At 44.4% G+C, this 22,191-nt stretch overlaps 2 protein-coding genes across 2 annotated transcripts in view; one reads left to right on the top strand and one right to left on the bottom strand.

The window, feature by feature from the left end:
* LOC140282282 (uncharacterized) overlaps positions 1 to 16,831 on the bottom strand; it is a 31,678-nt gene extending 14,847 nt beyond the window's left edge. The window contains exon 1 of the mRNA XM_072376871.1: positions 16,730 to 16,831. Coding sequence (XP_072232972.1) covers positions 16,730 to 16,831 — 102 coding nt within the window. The remainder of the gene's footprint in view (positions 1 to 16,729) is intronic.
* A 1,324-nt stretch (positions 16,832 to 18,155) lies between these two features.
* On the top strand, positions 18,156 to 22,039 carry LOC140281959 (coxsackievirus and adenovirus receptor homolog). Its single transcript, XM_072376479.1, has 3 exons — positions 18,156 to 18,267; positions 19,587 to 19,946; positions 20,203 to 22,039. The coding sequence occupies exons 1-3, from the start codon at positions 18,198 to 18,200 to the stop codon at positions 20,373 to 20,375; spliced, it is 603 nt and encodes a 200-aa protein (XP_072232580.1). The 5' UTR covers positions 18,156 to 18,197; the 3' UTR covers positions 20,376 to 22,039.
* The last annotated feature ends 152 nt before the right edge of the window (positions 22,040 to 22,191 follow it).

Here is a 22,191-nt window from a genome sequence, read left to right as displayed (position 1 = left end):
ACCTAAGGATTTCATTATTCTTCTGGGGGACGTCAATGATGCAGTGACCTGGAGGGTTTAATCACGAGGAACAGTGTCCTCCTGAACTTGAGCTGTTTTGGGACTTCTGTGCTGGTCATGGATTGCTGGGTTTTTGAAGAAGAAAGTAAGTCATGTCCCTGCTGGTAGAAGTAATTAGCGAGCTCTCCAGCTAATTAAAAGCAAAGAGCAATGTCCAATTTATATGTAGAAATGTGCATCCGTGTGGGTGTAAAGTGGCTTTCCCCTTGACTTTGCCCTGCCAGTGTGACTCCCATTAAAAACAGTGAGCATCACCGCAATAGATGAAGCATCTAAAACCTGTCCCAGCGGTCATCGGGCGAGAGGCGAGGTCGCCCTGGACAGGTCGCCAGTCCGTCACAGGGCCACACAGAGACAAACGAGACAAACAACCACAAACGCTCACACTCACTCCTAAGGATTTTTTTCTTTTTTCTTCTCCCGGAAGCCGGAGAACCCGGAGAGAACCCACACATACACAGGGAGAACATGCAGCCTCCATACAGAAAGGACCTGGGAGTTGAACAAATGAAATGCATCTCTAACCGGACCCTCGGACTGACTGTGAGCATGAATGGTTGTTTGTCTCGTTTGTCTCTGTGATGGACCTGTCCAGGTGTTCTCTGCCTCTCGCCCAATCACAGCTGGGGTAACCCTATCTTAAGATTCAAAATCTAAGTACATAAATGTGCAAATAACTCTCCACACCATACTCTCTGGGGCCAAATGTAAGGCCCGAGTACAAATGGCTCCAGGCCCTTCTCTTTAAGGTCACACTGAAGCGTTTGAGCGTGCATCAGGATGTAATGAGCTGAAGATGAGCCCAACACACTGAGCTCTAAGTAACAAGAGGGACCTCAGCTCTGTAAAACAGAGGTTGGACCAACTGGAGGAATGAGCCTTAAAAACAGATGAAAAACTTTTGAGAATGCGACAGAATCTGTACATGACTCATTACACAGTTTAACCTTATATATCACCGCATGTTATTGCTGAATTAAACCATCTATTTGTTGTTTAAACTTCTGTAAATGTTTCTTTCTGCTAAGTTTCCCTGTTAAAACCCTTAAGTTTCTGGTCTGACCTGCAGCATTTCCATCCTAAACTCAGTCGTTCTCAGTTATCAACACAAAGCAGAAGTTACTCACAGAGCAGACACCGCAGCGATGTTTCCTTCATTGTACCTCTCAGTGATTTGACCCGCTGTCTTTTTACTTGTTGCTTTACATCAACTTAAGCCCCTCCCCTTCCTCTGTGGAGTTCTTCTTCTTCTGTTATTTGGTTCATTCAGTGTTTAGGGTCAGTTCGGCACAGTTTCTGTGACGAGGCATAACCTGAATAAGTTAGTTGTTCCTGTATCCTGATCTCACTCCATTAGAAATGTATCACAGTATTTATTTTCTGTGAACAGTATGATCTATGAAAGTTACCAACAAGCCATGAAAGAAAAGGAATGAGCATAAAACATGAGTACAGACAGTAAATTATTGTGTGAAAGCCATACAGCCATTTCCTGTCAGAATTTTGAGCTTAATTACAGCGTTTATGTTATGTTTATTTATTATGGGTGCCAATGTGAAAGGCAGGAAACACTATTGTGTTGGATGCAGGGACGTTGCTAGGCATACAGCTGTACAGGGGCACGGGCCCCCAGCCAGAGCAGCACCACCAACACGGCCTTACTGTATACAGAAAATGAGCCTGTACTGGATGTATAAGAACATTTATTTAAATTTGCATGAACCTCAACAGGTTTAACAGAGCTATAGGCTATCTAAGCAAATAAAAACTTTGAGTTCAGCCATTTAGCTTTTCAATTCCTCCTCCTCCAACACTCTGCTCCTCCCCGTTCTCTGTTACAGCCACATGAAAAAGAAACATCATTTACTATCTGCATGCAGCTACTCTAACCTTTTCAGTCTTTAAAAATATCACAAGGAGGTTTTCCTGTTTCAATTTCCTAATGCCTAAGATTGTTTAGTAAATAGGCAGAATAAGATATTGTCTCGGGTTTTTAATATAGCCTCGGTTGGGCCATCGCAGCTTTAAAAAACTCACTACAGCACACTGAAGGTATCAGAACTGCACGGAAAGAACTGAGTGTCTGCTAGTGTAAGTTTTTTCTAAGCTTCTTGCCTAATTCAATATCTGTTGTTGTTGAGAAAGTGATCAAAACCCATCCGTGGGTGAAACCTGTTGCCAAGTAGCCTCGGTTGGGCCATCGCAAAGCAATCAGGAGTATTCAGGAGCTGTGAACGGGCGGTCACTCTCCTCTCTGAAAACACCTGCTGGTTAACTCTCGGTGGGCGGTCTCAGCCGAGTGCAATTAACCAACACATGCCTGAAGCGTCAGCCATTCTTGTGTGAAGACATTCTTGGGTAAAGACTAGCGTGTCTACCTGTGCGTGTCCACTGGCCACTGAACAAGGCAAACCTGTCCTACTTGCCTCATCCATGTCGCTCTGGCCTCACCACCTGCTTTAAAATGTGCCTCAAACCCATTCCTGTTGTCTCCGGCTCGCACAGAAGGTTTCACACAACCAAACGCCCCCGCAACCTTAACAACCTCCGCTCTCTAAAGCCCACTTCACTCTGTGATACACCCTTGTCTGTGGGGTTGTGGAATTGCCAATCAGCGGTAAACAAAGCAGATTTCATTATGGCTTATGCCAACCACCTGTCTCTTGACATCCTGACTCTCACTGAAACCTGGATTAAGCCTGAAAACACAGCTTCCCCGGCTGCACTTTCCACCAACCACTCATTCTCCCACACCTCTTGTACATCTGGGAGAGGTGGTGGAACGGGCTCATTTCCAACAAATGGAAATACACCCAACTGCTACCTGAAGCTAAATACAATACCTTTGAATACCACGCCATCCTGGTAACTGCACCGGTCAAAATCTATATGGTTGTCGTATATCGCCCACCAGGACAACTCGGTGACTTGACACTTTGCTCTCTTCTGCAGTCTTCATGACTGTCCCATAATTGTCCTTGGTGACATGAACATCCACCTTGACAGTCCTAACTCTTCTGATTTTCTGACACTAGTGCACTCGTTTGAGCTACAACTGCTCAGTAGTCCTACGACCCATAAATCTGGCAAAGTGCGAGATCTCCTGTTCTCAAGAAACTGTGCCACAGAGGCCCTATCTGTCACACCTCTGCATTTCTCTGACCACTATTTCATTCAGTTCAGAGTGAGTCTCCCGAGAAGATCATCTGCTTCTACCCCTATGGTTTCCTTCCGTCGCAATCTCCGCAACCTGTCGCCCACCCGCTTCTCCTCCTCTGTTGCCTCCGCTCTTCCAGCCTCCAGCACATTCTCCTCCCTTCAGGTTAATGATGCCATGGAGTCCCTTTGCTCTACTCTGAGCTTATCTCTGGATAGTCTGTGTCCTCTATCCACCAAACCCTCCCGATCCTCCCAGTCTCATCCGTGGCTTTATGATTCTCTCCGAGCGTTGAGCACCAATCTCAGAGCTGCCGAAAGGAATGGCAAAAGTCAAAAGATCCGACAGATCTAGCTAAACTCCAGGCGCTACTGTCATCATTCACATCCAGTGTTACTGATGCAAAAAAGACTTTCTACATCAACAAGATTCATAGTACTACTGACACCCGGAAAATGTATTCTACCTTCAAAACTCTACTTAATCCTCCGCCACCTTCTACCAATCTAACAGCAGACTCCTTTGCCTCATTTTTTACTGACAAAGTGGCAGCAATAAGCAAACAGTTTACAGAACCTGGTACCACAAAATCTGCATGCAGAAGTCCTCCTGCAACATTTACCCCTCTCGCTCAGAGCAGTGTGCCTAAACTTCTCACATGTAGCCGTCCTACTACATGCCCGCTGGACCCCGTTCCTACTAATCTTCTCCAATCCATTGCTCCTACTGTAACTGCAGCAGCATGTGATTAATGCTTCACTGACATCGGGCACATTTCCTACCACATTCAAGCTCAAGAAACCTTCCCTCCCTCCAACTCATATGGAGAATTATCGGCTGGTCTCTCTCCTCCCGTTTCTGTCTAAAATCATTGAAAAGGTCTTTAAGCAGGTCACCGATTACCTCTCACATAACAACCTCTTTGACCCAAACCAATCTGGGTTTAAAAGTGACACTCCACCGAAATGGCTCTGTTGGCTGTGACAGAAGCCTTAAAAGAAGCCAGAGCGACAGCTAAGTCCTCTGTACTTATCCTGCTCGACTTATCAGCTGCATTTGACACTGTCAACCACAGTATCCTTTTGTCCATACTCTCTAGCATGGGCATCACAGGGAGAGCACACTCCTGGTTTGAATCGTACCTCACTGGTCGGTCCTTCAAAGTATCCTGGCTTGGTCACACTTCTGCAGCGTACCACCTCGCCACAGGGGTCCCCCAAGGTTCAGTACTGGGACCTTTTCTCTTTGCCATATACACCAACTCACTGGGACAGATCATCCGATCACATGGCTTCTCAGACCAATGTTATGCTGATGATACCCAGCTCTATCTGTCATTCCCACCTGACGACCACACGGTCTCAGCTGAATCCACGAAGAAGAAGCACGAAGCACGAATCCCAGACTGTCTCACTGACATATCAACATGGATGATCACCTCCAACTTAACCTCCCAAAAACTGAACTGCTTGTCTTCCCAGCCAAACCAACCATACACCACAGCATCTGCATCCAAACTGAATCTCTTGCTCCATCAAAGGTTGCTAGAAACTTGGGTGTCATGATTGATGACCAACTAACCTTCAAAGATCACGTTACCTCGGTTGCTCGTTCGTGCCGCTTTGCATTACTAAAGATAAGGAAGATCAGACCATACCTAACCCAACATGCCCCCCAGCTCCTGGTGCAGGCCATGGTCATCTCCCGCCTTGACTACTGTAATGCTCTCCTAACTGCTTTCCTAACTGGTCTCCTAACTGGTCTCCTAACTGGTTTCCTAACTGGTCTCCTAACTGGTCTCCTAACTGGTCTCCTAACTGGTTTCCTAACTGGTTTCCTAACTGGTTTCCTAACTGCTCTCCTAACTGCTCTCCTAACTGGTCTCCTAACTGGTCTCCTAACTGGTCTCCTAACTGGTTTCCTAACTGCTCTCCTAACTGCTCTCCTAACTGGTTTCCTAACTGGTCTCCTAACTGGTCTCCTAACTGCTCTCCTAACTGTTCTCCTAACTGCTCTCCTAACTGGTTTCCTAACTGGTCTCCTAACTGGTCTCCTAACTGGTTTCCTAACTGTTCTCCTAACTGCTCTCCTAACTGGTCTCCTAACTGGTTTCCTAACTGCTCTCCTAACTGTTCTCCTAACTGCTCTCCTAACTGGTTTCCTAACTGGTCTCCTAACTGGTTTCCTAACTGTTCTCCTAACTGCTCTCCTAACTGGTCTCCTAACTGGTTTCCTAACTGCTCTCCTAACTGTTCTCCTAACTGCTCTCCTAACTGGTTTCCTAACTGGTCTCCTAACTGGTTTCCTAACTGGTCTCCTAACTGGTTTCCTAACTGGTCTCCTAACTGCTCTCCTAACTGCTCTCCTAACTGTTCTCCTAACTGCTCTCCTAACTGTTCTCCTAACTGGTCTCCTAACTGGTCTCCTAACTGGTTTCCTAACTGGTTTCCTAACTGGTCTCCTAACTGGTCTCCTAACTGGTTTCCTAACTGCTCTCCTAACTGTTCTCCTAACTGCTCTCCTAACTGGTTTCCTAACTGGTCTCCTAACTGGTCTCCTAACTGGTTTCCTAACTGTTCTCCTAACTGCTCTCCTAACTGGTCTCCTAACTGGTTTCCTAACTGCTCTCCTAACTGTTCTCCTAACTGCTCTCCTAACTGGTTTCCTAACTGGTCTCCTAACTGGTTTCCTAACTGGTCTCCTAACTGCTCTCCTAACTGCTCTCCTAACTGGTTTCCTAACTGCTCTCCTAACTGCTCTCCTAACTGCTCTCCTAACTGGTTTCCTAACTGGTCTCCTAACTGGTCTCCTAACTGCTCTCCTAACTGGTTTCCTAACTGGTCTCCTTACTGGTCTCCTAACTGGTCTCCTAACTGGTCTCCTAACTGGTTTCCTAACTGTTCTCCTAACTGCTCTCCTAACTGGTCTCCTAACTGGTTTCCTAACTGCTCTCCTAACTGTTCTCCTAACTGCTCTCCTAACTGGTTTCCTAACTGTTCTCCTAACTGGTTTCCTAACTGTTCTCCTAACTGCTCTCCTAACTGGTCTCCTAACTGGTTTCCTAACTGCTCTCCTAACTGTTCTCCTAACTGCTCTCCTAACTGGTTTCCTAACTGGTCTCCTAACTGGTTTCCTAACTGTTCTCCTAACTGGTCTCCTAACTGGTTTCCTAACTGGTCTCCTAACTGGTCTCCTAACTGGTCTCCTAACTGCTCTCCTAACTGGTTTCCTAACTGCTCTCCTAACTGGTTTCCTAACTGTTCTCCTAACTGCTCTCCTAACTGGTCTCCTAACTGGTTTCCTAACTGCTCTCCTAACTGTTCTCCTAACTGCTCTCCTAACTGGTCTCCTAACTGGTCTCCTAACTGGTCTCCTAACTGGTCTCCTAACTGGTTTCCTAACTGTTCTCCTAACTGCTCTCCTAACTGCTCTCCTAACTGGTTTCCTAACTGCTCTCCTAACTGCTCTCCTAACTGCTCTCCTAACTGCTCTCCTAACTGGTTTCCTAACTGGTCTCCTAACTGCTCTCCTAACTGCTCTCCTAACTGGTTTCCTAACTGGTCTCCTAACTGGTCTCCTAACTGGTCTCCTAACTGGTTTCCTAACTGCTCTCCTAACTGGTCTCCTAACTGGTTTCCTAACTGCTCTCCTAACTGGTCTCCTAACTGCTCTCCTAACTGGTCTCCTAACTGCTCTCCTAACTGGTTTCCTAACTGCTCTCCTAACTGGTCTCCTAACTGCTCTCCTAACTGTTCTCCTAACTGCTCTCCTAACTGGTCTCCTAACTGGTTTCCTAACTGCTCTCCTAACTGCTCTCCTAACTGGTCTCCTAACTGGTTTCCTAACTGCTCTCCTAACTGGTTTCCTAACTGCTCTCCTAACTGCTCTCCTAACTGGTCTCCTAACTGGTTTCCTAACTGCTCTCCTAACTGGTTTCCTAACTGCTCTCCTAACTGCTCTCCTAACTGCTCTCCTAACTGCTCTCCTAACTGGTTTCCTAACTGTTCTCCTAACTGGTCTCCTAACTGGTCTCCTAACTGGTCTCCTAACTGGTCTCCTAACTGGTTTCCTAACTGGTTTCCTAACTGGTTTCCTAACTGCTCTCCTAACTGCTCTCCTAACTGTTCTCCTAACTGGTCTCCTAACTGGTCTCCTAACTGGTTTCCTAACTGCTCTCCTAACTGCTCTCCTAACTGGTTTCCTAACTGGTCTCCTAACTGGTCTCCTAACTGCTCTCCTAACTGTTCTCCTAACTGCTCTCCTAACTGGTCTCCTAACTGGTTTCCTAACTGCTCTCCTAACTGTTCTCCTAACTGCTCTCCTAACTGGTCTCCTAACTGGTCTCCTAACTGGTCTCCTAACTGGTTTCCTAACTGTTCTCCTAACTGCTCTCCTAACTGCTCTCCTAACTGCTCTCCTAACTGCTCTCCTAACTGGTTTCCTAACTGGTCTCCTAACTGCTCTCCTAACTGCTCTCCTAACTGGTTTCCTAACTGGTCTCCTAACTGGTCTCCTAACTGGTCTCCTAACTGGTTTCCTAACTGCTCTCCTAACTGGTCTCCTAACTGGTTTCCTAACTGATCTCCTAACTGGTCTCCTAACTGCTCTCCTAACTGGTCTCCTAACTGCTCTCCTAACTGGTTTCCTAACTGCTCTCCTAACTGCTCTCCTAACTGGTTTCCTAACTGGTCTCCTAACTGGTCTCCTAACTGCTCTCCTAACTGTTCTCCTAACTGCTCTCCTAACTGGTTTCCTAACTGGTCTCCTAACTGGTCTCCTAACTGGTTTCCTAACTGCTCTCCTAACTGTTCTCCTAACTGCTCTCCTAACTGGTTTCCTAACTGGTCTCCTAACTGGTTTCCTAACTGTTCTCCTAACTGCTCTCCTAACTGGTCTCCTAACTGGTTTCCTAACTGCTCTCCTAACTGTTCTCCTAACTGCTCTCCTAACTGGTTTCCTAACTGGTCTCCTAACTGGTTTCCTAACTGGTCTCCTAACTGGTTTCCTAACTGGTCTCCTAACTGCTCTCCTAACTGTTCTCCTAACTGCTCTCCTAACTGTTCTCCTAACTGGTCTCCTAACTGGTCTCCTAACTGGTTTCCTAACTGCTCTCCTAACTGCTCTCCTAACTGGTTTCCTAACTGCTCTCCTAACTGCTCTCCTAACTGCTCTCCTAACTGGTTTCCTAACTGGTCTCCTAACTGGTCTCCTAACTGCTCTCCTAACTGGTTTCCTAACTGGTCTCCTAACTGGTCTCCTAACTGGTCTCCTAACTGGTCTCCTAACTGGTTTCCTAACTGGTTTCCTAACTGGTCTCCTAACTGGTTTCCTAACTGCTCTCCTAACTGCTCTCCTAACTGCTCTCCTAACTGGTCTCCTAACTGGTCTCCTAACTGGTCTCCTAACTGGTCTCCTAACTGTTCTCCTAACTGCTCTCCTAACTGCTCTCCTAACTGGTTTCCTAACTGCTCTCCTAACTGCTCTCCTAACTGCTCTCCTAACTGCTCTCCTAACTGGTTTCCTAACTGCTCTCCTAACTGCTCTCCTAACTGCTCTCCTAACTGGTTTCCTAACTGGTCTCCTAACTGGTCTCCTAACTGGTCTCCTAACTGGTTTCCTAACTGCTCTCCTAACTGGTCTCCTAACTGGTTTCCTAACTGCTCTCCTAACTGGTCTCCTAACTGCTCTCCTAACTGGTCTCCTAACTGCTCTCCTAACTGGTTTCCTAACTGCTCTCCTAACTGGTCTCCTAACTGCTCTCCTAACTGTTCTCCTAACTGCTCTCCTAACTGGTCTCCTAACTGGTTTCCTAACTGCTCTCCTAACTGCTCTCCTAACTGCTCTCCTAACTGGTTTCCTAACTGCTCTCCTAACTGCTCTCCTAACTGCTCTCCTAGCTGCTCTCCTAACTGGTTTCCTAACTGTTCTCCTAACTGGTCTCCTAACTGCTCTCCTAACTGGTTTCCTAACTGTTCTCCTAACTGCTCTCCTAACTGGTGTCCTAACTGGTTTCCTAACTGTTCTCCTAACTGCTCTCCTAACTGCTCTCCTAACTGGTTTCCTAACTGCTCTCCTAACTGCTCTCCTAACTGCTCTCCTAACTGCTCTCCTAACTGGTTTCCTAACTGGTCTCCTAACTGCTCTCCTAACTGCTCTCCTAACTGGTTTCCTAACTGGTCTCCTAACTGGTCTCCTAACTGGTCTCCTAACTGGTTTCCTAACTGCTCTCCTAACTGGTCTCCTAACTGGTTTCCTAACTGCTCTCCTAACTGGTCTCCTAACTGCTCTCCTAACTGGTCTCCTAACTGCTCTCCTAACTGGTTTCCTAACTGCTCTCCTAACTGGTCTCCTAACTGCTCTCCTAACTGTTCTCCTAACTGCTCTCCTAACTGGTCTCCTAACTGGTTTCCTAACTGCTCTCCTAACTGCTCTCCTAACTGGTCTCCTAACTGGTTTCCTAACTGCTCTCCTAACTGGTTTCCTAACTGCTCTCCTAACTGCTCTCCTAACTGGTCTCCTAACTGGTTTCCTAACTGCTCTCCTAACTGGTTTCCTAACTGCTCTCCTAACTGCTCTCCTAACTGCTCTCCTAACTGCTCTCCTAACTGGTTTCCTAACTGTTCTCCTAACTGGTCTCCTAACTGGTCTCCTAACTGGTCTCCTAACTGGTCTCCTAACTGGTTTCCTAACTGGTTTCCTAACTGGTTTCCTAACTGCTCTCCTAACTGCTCTCCTAACTGTTCTCCTAACTGGTCTCCTAACTGGTCTCCTAACTGGTTTCCTAACTGCTCTCCTAACTGCTCTCCTAACTGGTTTCCTAACTGGTCTCCTAACTGGTCTCCTAACTGCTCTCCTAACTGTTCTCCTAACTGCTCTCCTAACTGGTCTCCTAACTGGTTTCCTAACTGCTCTCCTAACTGTTCTCCTAACTGCTCTCCTAACTGGTCTCCTAACTGGTCTCCTAACTGGTCTCCTAACTGGTTTCCTAACTGTTCTCCTAACTGCTCTCCTAACTGCTCTCCTAACTGCTCTCCTAACTGCTCTCCTAACTGGTTTCCTAACTGGTCTCCTAACTGCTCTCCTAACTGCTCTCCTAACTGGTTTCCTAACTGGTCTCCTAACTGGTCTCCTAACTGGTCTCCTAACTGGTTTCCTAACTGCTCTCCTAACTGGTCTCCTAACTGGTTTCCTAACTGATCTCCTAACTGGTCTCCTAACTGCTCTCCTAACTGGTCTCCTAACTGCTCTCCTAACTGGTTTCCTAACTGCTCTCCTAACTGCTCTCCTAACTGGTTTCCTAACTGGTCTCCTAACTGGTCTCCTAACTGCTCTCCTAACTGTTCTCCTAACTGCTCTCCTAACTGGTTTCCTAACTGGTCTCCTAACTGGTCTCCTAACTGGTTTCCTAACTGCTCTCCTAACTGTTCTCCTAACTGCTCTCCTAACTGGTTTCCTAACTGGTCTCCTAACTGGTTTCCTAACTGTTCTCCTAACTGCTCTCCTAACTGGTCTCCTAACTGGTTTCCTAACTGCTCTCCTAACTGTTCTCCTAACTGCTCTCCTAACTGGTTTCCTAACTGGTCTCCTAACTGGTTTCCTAACTGGTCTCCTAACTGGTTTCCTAACTGGTCTCCTAACTGCTCTCCTAACTGTTCTCCTAACTGCTCTCCTAACTGTTCTCCTAACTGGTCTCCTAACTGGTCTCCTAACTGGTTTCCTAACTGCTCTCCTAACTGCTCTCCTAACTGGTTTCCTAACTGCTCTCCTAACTGGTCTCCTAACTGGTCTCCTAACTGGTTTCCTAACTGGTCTCCTAACTGGTCTCCTAACTGCTCTCCTAACTGGTTTCCTAACTGGTCTCCTAACTGGTCTCCTAACTGGTCTCCTAACTGGTCTCCTAACTGGTTTCCTAACTGGTTTCCTAACTGGTCTCCTAACTGGTTTCCTAACTGCTCTCCTAACTGCTCTCCTAACTGCTCTCCTAACTGGTCTCCTAACTGGTCTCCTAACTGGTCTCCTAACTGGTCTCCTAACTGTTCTCCTAACTGCTCTCCTAACTGCTCTCCTAACTGGTTTCCTAACTGCTCTCCTAACTGCTCTCCTAACTGCTCTCCTAACTGCTCTCCTAACTGGTTTCCTAACTGCTCTCCTAACTGCTCTCCTAACTGCTCTCCTAACTGGTTTCCTAACTGGTCTCCTAACTGGTCTCCTAACTGGTCTCCTAACTGGTTTCCTAACTGCTCTCCTAACTGGTCTCCTAACTGGTTTCCTAACTGCTCTCCTAACTGGTCTCCTAACTGCTCTCCTAACTGGTCTCCTAACTGCTCTCCTAACTGGTTTCCTAACTGCTCTCCTAACTGGTCTCCTAACTGCTCTCCTAACTGTTCTCCTAACTGCTCTCCTAACTGGTCTCCTAACTGGTTTCCTAACTGCTCTCCTAACTGCTCTCCTAACTGCTCTCCTAACTGGTTTCCTAACTGCTCTCCTAACTGCTCTCCTAACTGCTCTCCTAGCTGCTCTCCTAACTGGTTTCCTAACTGTTCTCCTAACTGGTCTCCTAACTGCTCTCCTAACTGGTTTCCTAACTGTTCTCCTAACTGCTCTCCTAACTGGTGTCCTAACTGGTTTCCTAACTGGTCTCCTAACTGGTGTCCTAACTGCTCTCCTAACTGTTCTCCTAACTGCTCTCCTAACTGGTCTCCTAACTGGTCTCCTAACTGGTTTCCTAACTGGTTTCCTAACTGGTCTCCTAACTGGTTTCCTAACTGGTCTCCTAACTGCTCTCCAGCCTGTGAAACCTCTGCAGATGGTCCAGAACGCGGCGGTGCGTCTGGTCTTGGTTCAGCCTAAAAGAACACGTCCCCCCTCTGTTCATTGAGCTCCTCTGGCTGCCCTTAGCCGCCTGCATCAGATCCAAGTCCCTGATGTTAGCTAGAAAGAGCTTAATGGAACGGCTCCCATCTACTTGAATGCTCTTGCAAAGGCTTCTGTCCCAACTGGGTCCCTCCGTTGGTCCCAGGATTGTCGTCTAGCAGCTCCTACACCACGCCTAAGACAATCCAAACTCTGTTCATGTGTCGTCCCACGATGGTGGAATGACCTACCGAGCGCTACCAGAACAGGGGCGTCCCTGTCTATCTTCAAGAAGCTCCTGAAAACCCAGCTCTTCAGAGAGCATCTCCTATCCCAGCACTTACCTTGTACTTCCCTACCCCCTCTATCTCTGCACTTTATCTTTCTGCTCTTCCTTCTATGCCTGCACCCTATCTCTACTCTGTCCCCTCTGACAGAGTCGGACTCCTGGGTTCCTTCTATGTAGCTTATTGTTAGCTTCTTATTTAGCTGTTAAATCTTCATTTGTAAGTCGCTTTGGAAAAAAGCGTCTGATAAATACAGAAACAGAAACATAATATGCCATGGAACCAGACACTGTTTCAGCCTAAATGCAAATGCTGTGTATTTGGTGTAAGAAATTACAGCAGCCTATAGGTGGGCATGAGCTTTGACACAACAGAGAAAACAAATCTCTCACCTCCCTCCACTTCATTGGCTACTATCCGCTGATAAATATGGCGTGCAGGCCGCAGTTTCTTGCCGCCCAACTGATCCATTCGCTGAACATGCACAGACGCACCTGCGAATACAGCCTCTTCATTTCACTCATTGGTAGATCTAGCAGCATTGGCTAAAGTAGGTTTAGTGGTTCAGGGAAAATCGTGCCTATGTTATTTTTCCTTGGTAGTAGGGATCTGAATATTTTTACAGGGGCAATTTCGGCGTTGGTTCGACCAGGATAAGAAGCACATCGCTGTGTGCGCAATGATCGGGAATAGTGTGCTAGTATTTTCGGATCTCATTACTCGAAAGGAATTTCGGAAAAATGGGAAAAAACTTTTCGCTATGGAGAAATGCATTGAAAAGCACAAAACGATTAACGAGCACCAACGAGGCCTATTTTGGAGGCCTGATGACTCAGCCATACGGCAGCAGAGAGACATCGTTTAAAGTTTAAACGTGACAGGAAAGACTTTAACTTAACTAAAGGGTTTGTTGATAGATTATACAGCATAACATGACATAACGGCAGTTTAAGTTTTAGGAAAAATCAGAAACCCCTCTCTAACGCCTCTCACTCTGTTTCCCACTCAAATTTGACCAATAACCAAAAAACTCAAACAAATGCCTCTCACGTCCAAAATATCAATTCAATTCAATTCAATTCAATTTATTTATAAAGCGCCAGATTACAACAATTGTCATCTCAAGGCACTCAAGTAATATGGTTCAATTCAAGCCAAATAGAATTCAATTCATTGTAATAATAATCCAATTAATTCATATGTAGCCAATTCAAAAATAATATCCTAGCTAAGGAAACCAACAGATTGGACCGAAACTTGTCTTCAGTCCAATCTCCCGTCCTGAGCCTGAGGGACTGTGGAAAGGAACGACTCCCTTTAACAGGAAGAAACCTCTGGCAGAACCAGAACCAGGAAGAAACCTCTGGCAGAACCAGAACCAGGAAGAAACCTCTGGCAGAACCAGGAAGAAACCTCTGGCAGAACCAGAACCAGGAAGGGTGGCCATCCGCCTCGACCAGCTGGGGTTTGAGAAGCCAGAAAAGAGGGAAAAGAGGAGGGAAAAACACCATAACACCATTCAAAGGATATCTGTTGGAACAGGGAAACACAAGTTAATAACCACAATAATGTCACATGTGCATAAAATCATTTGAGAAATTAAACAGGGGGAAAAAGAGAGCAAAGTGAGGAAAGGTGTGACAGATGAGGTCCCCCAGCAGTCTAAGCCTATAGCAGCTTAACTATGGGATGTTTCAGGATTACCTGAGCCATCTCTAACTATAAGCTTTATCAGAAAGGAAAGTTTCAGCCTGATCTTAAAGGTAGAGAGGGTGTCTGCTTCCTGAAGCCAAACTGGCAGCTGGTTCCACAGAGAGGGGCCTGATAACTGAAGGCTCTGCCTCCCATTCTGCTTTTAGGGGCCTGATAACTGAAGGCTCTGCCTCCCATTCTGCTTTTAGGGGCCTGATAACTGAAGGCTCTGCCTCCCATTCTGCTTTTAGGGGCCTGATAACTGAAGGCTCTGCCTCCCATTCTGCTTTTAGGGGCCTGATAACTGAAGGCTCTGCCTCCCATTCTGCTTTTAGGGGCCTGATAACTGAAGGCTCTGCCTCCCATTCTGCTTTTAGGGGCCTGATAACTGAAGGCTCTGCCTCCCATTCTGCTTTTAGGGGCCTGATAACTGAAGGCTCTGCCTCCCATTCTGCTTTTAGGGGCCTGATAACTGAAGGCTCTGCCTCCCATTCTGCTTTTAGGGGCCTGATAACTGAAGGCTCCGCCTCCCATTCTGCTTTTAGAAACTCTGGGAACCACAAGGAAACCTGCAGCCTGAGAGCAAAGTGCTCTGTTGGGGAAATATCCAACTGTGAGATCTTTAAGATGTGATGGAGCTCGGTCATTAAGAGCTTTATATGTGAGGAGAAGAATCTTAAATTCTATTCTGAATCTAACAGGGAGCCAATGAAGAGAAGCTGGAGAAACATGATCTCTGCTGTTAGTTCTCATCAGAGCTCTGGCTGCAGCATTTTGGATCAGCTGGAGGCTTTTCAGAGAATCTGTGGGACAGCCCAATAATAAGGAATTACAGTAGTTCAGTGTTGAAGTAACAAATGCATGAACTAGTTTCTCTGCCCTGAGACAGGATGTTCCTGATTTTAATGATATTACGAAGGTGAAAGAAGGCAGTCCTAGAAACCAGTTTTATATGTGCGTCAAATGATAAATTCTGGTCAGAAATAACTCCAAGGTTCCTCACTGTAGAACTAGAAGCGAAAGAAATCCCATCTAGAGTAACTATATAACTAGATAATTTCTCCCTGAAGCGCTCAGGTCCAAAGAGAACAACTTCAGTTTTGTCTGAATTTAAAAGCAGACAGTTCTGAGTCATCCAGGTCTTTATGTCTTTAAGACAGGCTTGTAGTCTGACCAACCTATTGGTTTCATCTGGTTTCATAGATAAGTACAGCTGAGTATCATCAGCATAACAATGGAAATTTATGCCATGCTGTCTGATAATGTTACCTAATGGAAGCATGTATAAAGTAAAAAGAATCGGTCCAAGCACAGAACCCTGAGGAACTCCATGACTTACTCCAATGTGTGAGGAAGATTCTTCATTTACAAGAACAAACTGGAATCTATCAGATAAATATGACTTAAACCAGCCTAATGCAGTTCCTTTAATCCCAATAACATGTTCAAGTCTCTGTAACAGAATGCTGTGATCGATCGGATCAAATGCAGCTCTGAGATCCAACAGGACAAGCACAGAAACAAGTCCGCTATCAGAAGCTAACAGGAGATCATTGGTAACTTTCATCAGTGCTGTTTCTGTGCTATGATGCACTCTGAATCCTGACTGAAACTCTTCAAACAGATTATTTCTATGTAAATTATCACAAAGTTGAACTGCAACTATTTTTCCAAGAACTTTGGACAAAAAAGGGAGATTGGATATAGGTCGATAATTAGCCAACACTTCTGAATCAAGAGTAGGTTTTTTAAGTAAAGGTTTAATTACAGCAACCTTAAAAGTCTGAGGTACATATCCTATCAACAAAGACCGATTGATCAGATCCAATATGGAAGTATTGATTAAGGGGAAAACCTCCTTGAACAGTCTGGTTGGGATTGGGTCTAAAATACAAGTTGATGGTTTAGAAGAGACTATTGCTGTTGTTAGCTCAGAAAGATCAACTGGACAGAAGCTGTCTAAATACAAATCAGGTTCTAAAGATACTTCTAAAGCTGCTCTACTTGATGATACATCAGTGATAAAAATGGGAAGGATTCCATCAATCTTCTCTCTGATAGAAACAATTTTATTGATGAAGAATCTCATGAAATCATCCCTGCTGAGAGTTAAAGGAATACATGGCTCAACAGAGCTCGGACTCTTTGTCAGCCTGGCAACAGCGCTGAAGAGAAACCTGGGATTATTCTGGCTACAGCGCTGAAGAGAAACCTGGGATTATTCTGGCTACAGCGCTGAAGAGAAACCTGGGATTATTCTGGCTACAGCGCTGAAGAGAAACCTGGGATTATTCTGGCTACAGCGCTGAAGAGAAACCTGGGATTATTCTGGCTACAGCGCTGAAGAGAAACCTGGGATTATTCTGGCTACAGCGCTGAAGAGAAACCTGGGATTATTCTGGCTACAGCGCTGAAGAGAAACCTGGGATTATTCTTATTCTCTTCTGTCAATGATGAATAATAAGCAGTTCTAGCTTTACGAAGTACTTTCTTATACGTTATTAAACTATCTTTCCAGACTAATTGAGACTCTTCTAAATTAGAGGAACGCCACTGTCTCTCCAGCTTTCTTGCAGTCTGCTTTAACGCAGCTGTGAATTATACCAAGGAGCCAACCTCTTCTGACTAACCTCGACAAATTTTACTTCAAATGTAGGTATTTTTTTTCTCCCAGAGTCACCTTCGTTGAGCTTCGCCTCACAGATTTCTCACAAATCACTTCTGAGCGCAGAGAGGCGCACTCCAGCTCCCATATCCGGCCATTATAAACAGGCCGAGCCATGAAATCAGTGTGAAAGACTAATTTTGTTTTTTACAGCACCTGATCTGAAATAACCACAACAGCTCATTAAATCTGTTCAATTCAACTTGTACCATGGGAATAGTTTTTATTCATGTGTAAAAGTTTTACATTCATTTTGGGAGCTTCAGTAGAAACAGAGACCGTGAGAAGAAAGCACCTAAAAAGTGTCAGGGTCTGTGTTTTGTGTCAGTTTCCTGTTTTATTTTGATAGTCTTGCCTCTGTGCTCACTCCCTGGTCCCCGGTGATTACTCGCCCTTGTGTGTTTCACCTGTGTCTTGTCTCCTTGAGCAGCATTCAAGCATTATAGTTAAAGTCTGATCCCCAGGTCTGATCGTTTTTGTTCCTCATTTTGCCTGCTTATTTTGTATCTGTTCTGATTGACTTCTTGGATTTTGACCCTTGGCCTGAATAAATAATCCTGAGAACTGAATACCGTCTGTCCACCAGTTCCAGTTGTTGATAAAAAAAAGAGCAATAAAATATTAATTTCTGGTTGATTCACAGCAATAATGTCCTAAGGAACAAAAGGAAAGAGTGTTCAGGTCAGTCTGGTTTGAACGGTCAGCTCCAGAATCAGGGTCTGCTCCTACTGTGACGAGAAAGCAGTGAAATCAAAGAACAAAGCCTTGATTGCAGTGATAGTCTTTGGCTGTAATTGACCTAATTCACCGTGAACCTTAGAGTTCAGTGGAAATGCAAATGTTCCAGCGATGAATTTACCTTTCAGACCCCTGAAAAATGGGCCATTTTAGTTCTGGTTGCTGTTGGTAAAAATAAAGCTGCTGCCAACAGGTGGCAGCAGAGTGCTTCACTCCATCTGACAAGGTGTTCGGATTGAGCTCCCTCTGACCCCAGAGTTGGTTCTAATAACAGAGTGTCTTTGTTTTTGTCTGAAGAAGAATGATTTCCCTCATATGACTGAGTCTATGACCGCTGGGATAGGCTCCAAATCACCAATATTATGCAAAAGCACATTTTTTCCAAACTAAATGTTCTCAGAGGGGGATGTAGAAAATAGATTTAATCCGTGACACTAACTGTATAACAGCTTGTTATTGAATATTTTTGGTGTCTCTTTATCAAAGTTGCACTTTGTAGATTTTGTCACTTTGCTGTTGGGAAAAACGTTGTTTGTGTTCTTATAATGTTTTGATTATGAGTTATTGATCCTGGAAGTTTGAATCTGTGATCTTTCCAACTGTACCAAACTGTCAACGGGCGGAGCTTGAAGGCACCACCCTCAACAGACTTTACAGGAAGGGCTGAGGCTGTTTGCTCTCATTCCAGCTGCGGCAGTCAGTACGGATAGCAGTTCAATTATAGTGTTACATCCTACAGCAGAAAATGACTTCCGCAGTAACTTTTCTGCTCTGGTGGGCTTATGTCTTCACTCTCTGTCAGTCAGCGGCTCAGGGTAAGCAGCTCTTTTTTATCATTTTAAAGTGTTTGCAGCTCTCAGGAGGCTGTAAAGAGTATTCATATCCTCCACTGGTTTTAGTTTTTCATGACTGAATGTAGAAAATGTTAATATCACCACTCTTTGTTCAAATTAAAGCCAACATACATTTCACAGGGTGCTTTCTGTGATATTAGTGGCTGCCCTGTCTGTGGATCACTGCAGCCTGAGCTTAACACAGACAACATGTTTTATCTGAACATATTCACACGGAAACATGAACTTTTCTCTGATTCTGCGGTTTCACTGAGCTGCTGCTGTCTTCTCCTCTTGGTCATGAGTCACTGAGTCTTTCAGCTCAGTTTTTTCATTGCATGAAGTAGCTCCACCTCACTGCTCTGCTGCCTGTGACGTAACGTCTGTTCGCCTTCTAGCTCCGCCCCGTTCACGCGAGCATGAAGCGCGCTCTCGCGGAAAGCTCGTTCCCGTTGTGCTGAATTAGATTGTTTTGGTTGTGAATGCGCGTTTGAAGGCAGACTTCATGTGAAAATGTAAAACAACTGAGCCAACATTCCTCTGAATGTTCCCAACATTAGACGCAGAACATCCTTCAGGAGCATCATTTAGAAGTTTTACTTTGGGTTTTTATTATTTGTTGCCATAAATCAGCTGAAACTCTGTAAAAGTGACTGAAACCCTTTGAGCTAAGAAGGAGGAATAGAAAGTTGCATTGTGGGTAGTGCTTCTGTGTTGAATAAAGTTGTTTAATAAATTACTTTTTGTCAAAGGAGAGATGTGGAGGTGTTACTGACAGCCAGGTACTGTGTGTTGTGGCCATTTGTCCATAATAAAAAAAAAATAATTATACTCTAAACAACACAAAATCTGCAGGCAAAAGAAGATGAATGTTGAATTCTTGCATTTTCTGATGATTTATTTAAATAAAAGAAATGAAAGAACAAAGAAAACCTCCTTTGCGCTGTTAAAAAAAAAACACCCAGGTGCCTGCTGGTCCTAAATAACCTCAAGTTCCAAAGTACCAAAAAATAAAACAAAATATGGCAAATATAAGCAAACCTAAATATCCTAAACTAAGAAAGAATATTAGCAAACAATCTAATCTAAATAAAACAAACACTTAAAAAAAAGTTTCTCATAATTAGCAAATTAAACTAAAACTAACTTTACAAACAGCTCCTTTTTTTTTTTGTCCTGAGGTCCAGTTCAGAGCAGTGTGGTCTCTCTGGTGTCTCCTCACTCTGATGCTGCTGTGGAAGTGAAGAGTTCCACTTTGACCTCTTTAACCTCTCTGCTCTGTGTTGTTTCCTCTCCTGCAGAAAAGAGAATCATCACAACTGAAGCTGGAAAGGATGTGATTCTGCCATGTGGAGTTCCCAACAACAAGAACATCATAGTTGTAGAGTGGAGCAGAACTGATCTGGGAGAAGAATATGTTCTTTTATACAGAGATGGTCAGATTTATCTTGAAGGTCAGCATCCATCTTATAAGAACCGGGTGGATCTGCAGGACAGTTGGATGAAGGATGGAAACGTGTCTCTGAGTCTGAAGAATGTGACGACTGATGATGGAGGAACATATGAGTGTCGAGTCGTCCAGAGAGGAACAAACCGCAGGAAGAGAGGAATTTTGAAGACTGAGCCCATCAGCAGCAGGAAGCTGGAAGTTTCTCCATCAGGTGAGTGTGTAGAGCTGAGTCTGAGTGAGTCTCTGGATCAGAGCTGAAGCAGCTTCCTGCTTGTTGATGTGAGAGTGAAACATCTCAGATCAGATGTTTTCTAAAGATGTTGTTGATGAGACTCTGTAGAAAGCAGCTGGTCTGAGTGCAGTGATCAGAGTGCAGTAGATAATGTGTGACAGCAGTTTGAAGAGGAAATGTTCTTCAGTCATCACCTCCCTGACAGCTGATACTCACACCTGCTTCTCACCTGCAGGGAACCAGGCTGGAGGAGGGAATGGAAACAGTCGGGGACATCCTGGACTTCTGCCAGTTGGGATGATTCTGGCAGCTGCTGTTGTTGCTGCTGGTTTCTTGATCTCTAAAAGACAGAAGAAGAAGACTTCAGACCCTCCTCCTGATGCAGCAGCTGTCCAACAGCTGGTCTGACTCAAAGCTCTGATAATTTTTCTGTAGCAGCAGAGAATCCAGACAGTTCTGCAGCATCATCCTGTTATTAAGATAAAACACCTTTATAACACGTGTCCTGATGCAGAGTGACTGATAAATATATAATATCCATAAATATGTATATTATATATTTATATATGATATGAAGGATGCATCAGAGCTCTGGATTGTCTGTATGTTGATGAGTTAAAAAGCTTCAGCTTCATGCTATCTGCTGATTTTCCAGGATAAACTCTTGTTAAACTCGTGTTTAGAGTTGATGGCAGAGGTTTATTGCAGGTGGAGGAGCTCTTTTTGATGGTTTGACTTCCTGCTGTAAGGCTGGAAGGTGCCTCTTCTTCATAAAATACTCACTGATGATGACGAGAAGCTGCAGGCTGAGGGCAGATGAGCAGGAACAAGCTGAATTAATTGGCTCTATATGAATTAATTGGATTATTTTGAAATTAATTAACTGGATTTAATTGGATTATGATTACAACGAATTGAATTCCAATTGGCTTGAATTGGACTATATTATTTAAGTGCCTTGAGATGACATTTGTTGTAATTTGGCGCTATATAAATAAGATTGAATTGAATGTAACAGCTGGAGCGTGAGCAGTTAGTTAGCAGAACTACAGCCTGTTTCCACGTCTTTCAGGTCATGTTCAGAAAAGAAGAAGAAGTTAATATTGCTGCTGAATCCTCCGACTGTCTTCCTGCTCATCCTCACTCACTGTGTTTCTCTGTATTTTAACTGTAGTCCCACAATTATTATTGTAACAGTGAAAGAATGTCTTAAAGATATTAATATTTTAGCTGGGATAGGCTCCAGCCCACCCGCTACCTGATTAACGGACTGTCGGTATAGAAGATGGATGGATATTAATATTTTAATAACCTGAATCCAGTCTCCTGTACTGAGAATATTTTAAGTTGTTCCTCTTTCACACAAAAGTGCAGTAAATCCACTTCAAATTCTGCTTTTCTACAATTTTTTTGAAGAAAACTAGTTGTTCCAGCATCTAAACGTCTGTCTAAAAGACAGAAGAAGAAGACTTCAGACCCTTTTCCTGACTCAAAGCTCTGATAATGTTTCTGTAGCAGCAGACAGTTCTGCAGCATCATCCTGTTATTAAGATAAAACATCCTGTGATCCCCTCCCTGAACTGCCACCTTGCCGTGGTGGGGGGGCTTGTGAGCTCAGAGATCCCTGAGCTGTGTTTCCTGGATCTTTCTGGTTGGGTTTCCATCTTCAAACTGGTCCCAGTTGATGAATCACACAAAGAGCAGTTCAGACACCTTTATAACATCTTTATAACACCTTTATAACATCTTTGTCCTGATGCAAACATTTCTGTTCTGAAACGCTGCAGCTGATATTTTAAGAGGATTTTGCTATGTTTTAACTAAATATTATGCTTAAAAAAAAACTTGCGTTGGGTTTCTTTACTTAACAGAGAATCTAAAAGTCGTTTTTACCTGCAGCTGATATTTTAAGAGGATTTTATTATGTTTTTAACCCTGATTTTGCTGTAATATCATGCTGAAAATAAAGCTGAACATCAGCAGCATCTGCTGGGGCTGTGTTGGTTTTCTTTACTTAACAGAGAATCTAAAAGTCGTTTTTACCTGCAGCTCAGCTCGTGCATCTCTAATCTAAATGGAATTCATTCCTCAGAAAGAACAACACCCGCTGAGTTTGTTCACGCTGCTGGAAAATCACCAGGTCAGACATCTATAATCTTTACTGTTTTATGTCTCTCATAAAATCTCACTTCAGTCAGTTGTTGACATCAAGTTAGAAATAAAC

The sequence above is a fragment of the Leuresthes tenuis genome, unplaced genomic scaffold (assembly GCF_036924035.1).
Source record: "Leuresthes tenuis unplaced genomic scaffold, fLeuTen1.0.hap1 SCAF_22, whole genome shotgun sequence".
Lineage (NCBI taxonomy): Eukaryota > Metazoa > Chordata > Actinopteri > Atheriniformes > Atherinopsidae > Leuresthes > Leuresthes tenuis.
This window is presented reverse-complemented; position numbering and strand designations above follow the sequence as displayed.

Excerpts from the sequence above, each read along its gene's own strand:
- LOC140281959 (XM_072376479.1), top strand. The coding sequence starts at position 18,198 with ATGACTTCCGCAGTAACTTTTCTGCTCTGGTGGGCTTATGTCTTCACT. Across the intron at positions 18,268-19,586 it reads CTGTCAGTCAGCGGCTCAGG|AAAAGAGAATCATCACAACT; the intron begins GTAAGCAGCTCT and ends CCTCTCCTGCAG. Across the intron at positions 19,947-20,202 it reads GCTGGAAGTTTCTCCATCAG|GGAACCAGGCTGGAGGAGGG; the intron begins GTGAGTGTGTAG and ends TCTCACCTGCAG.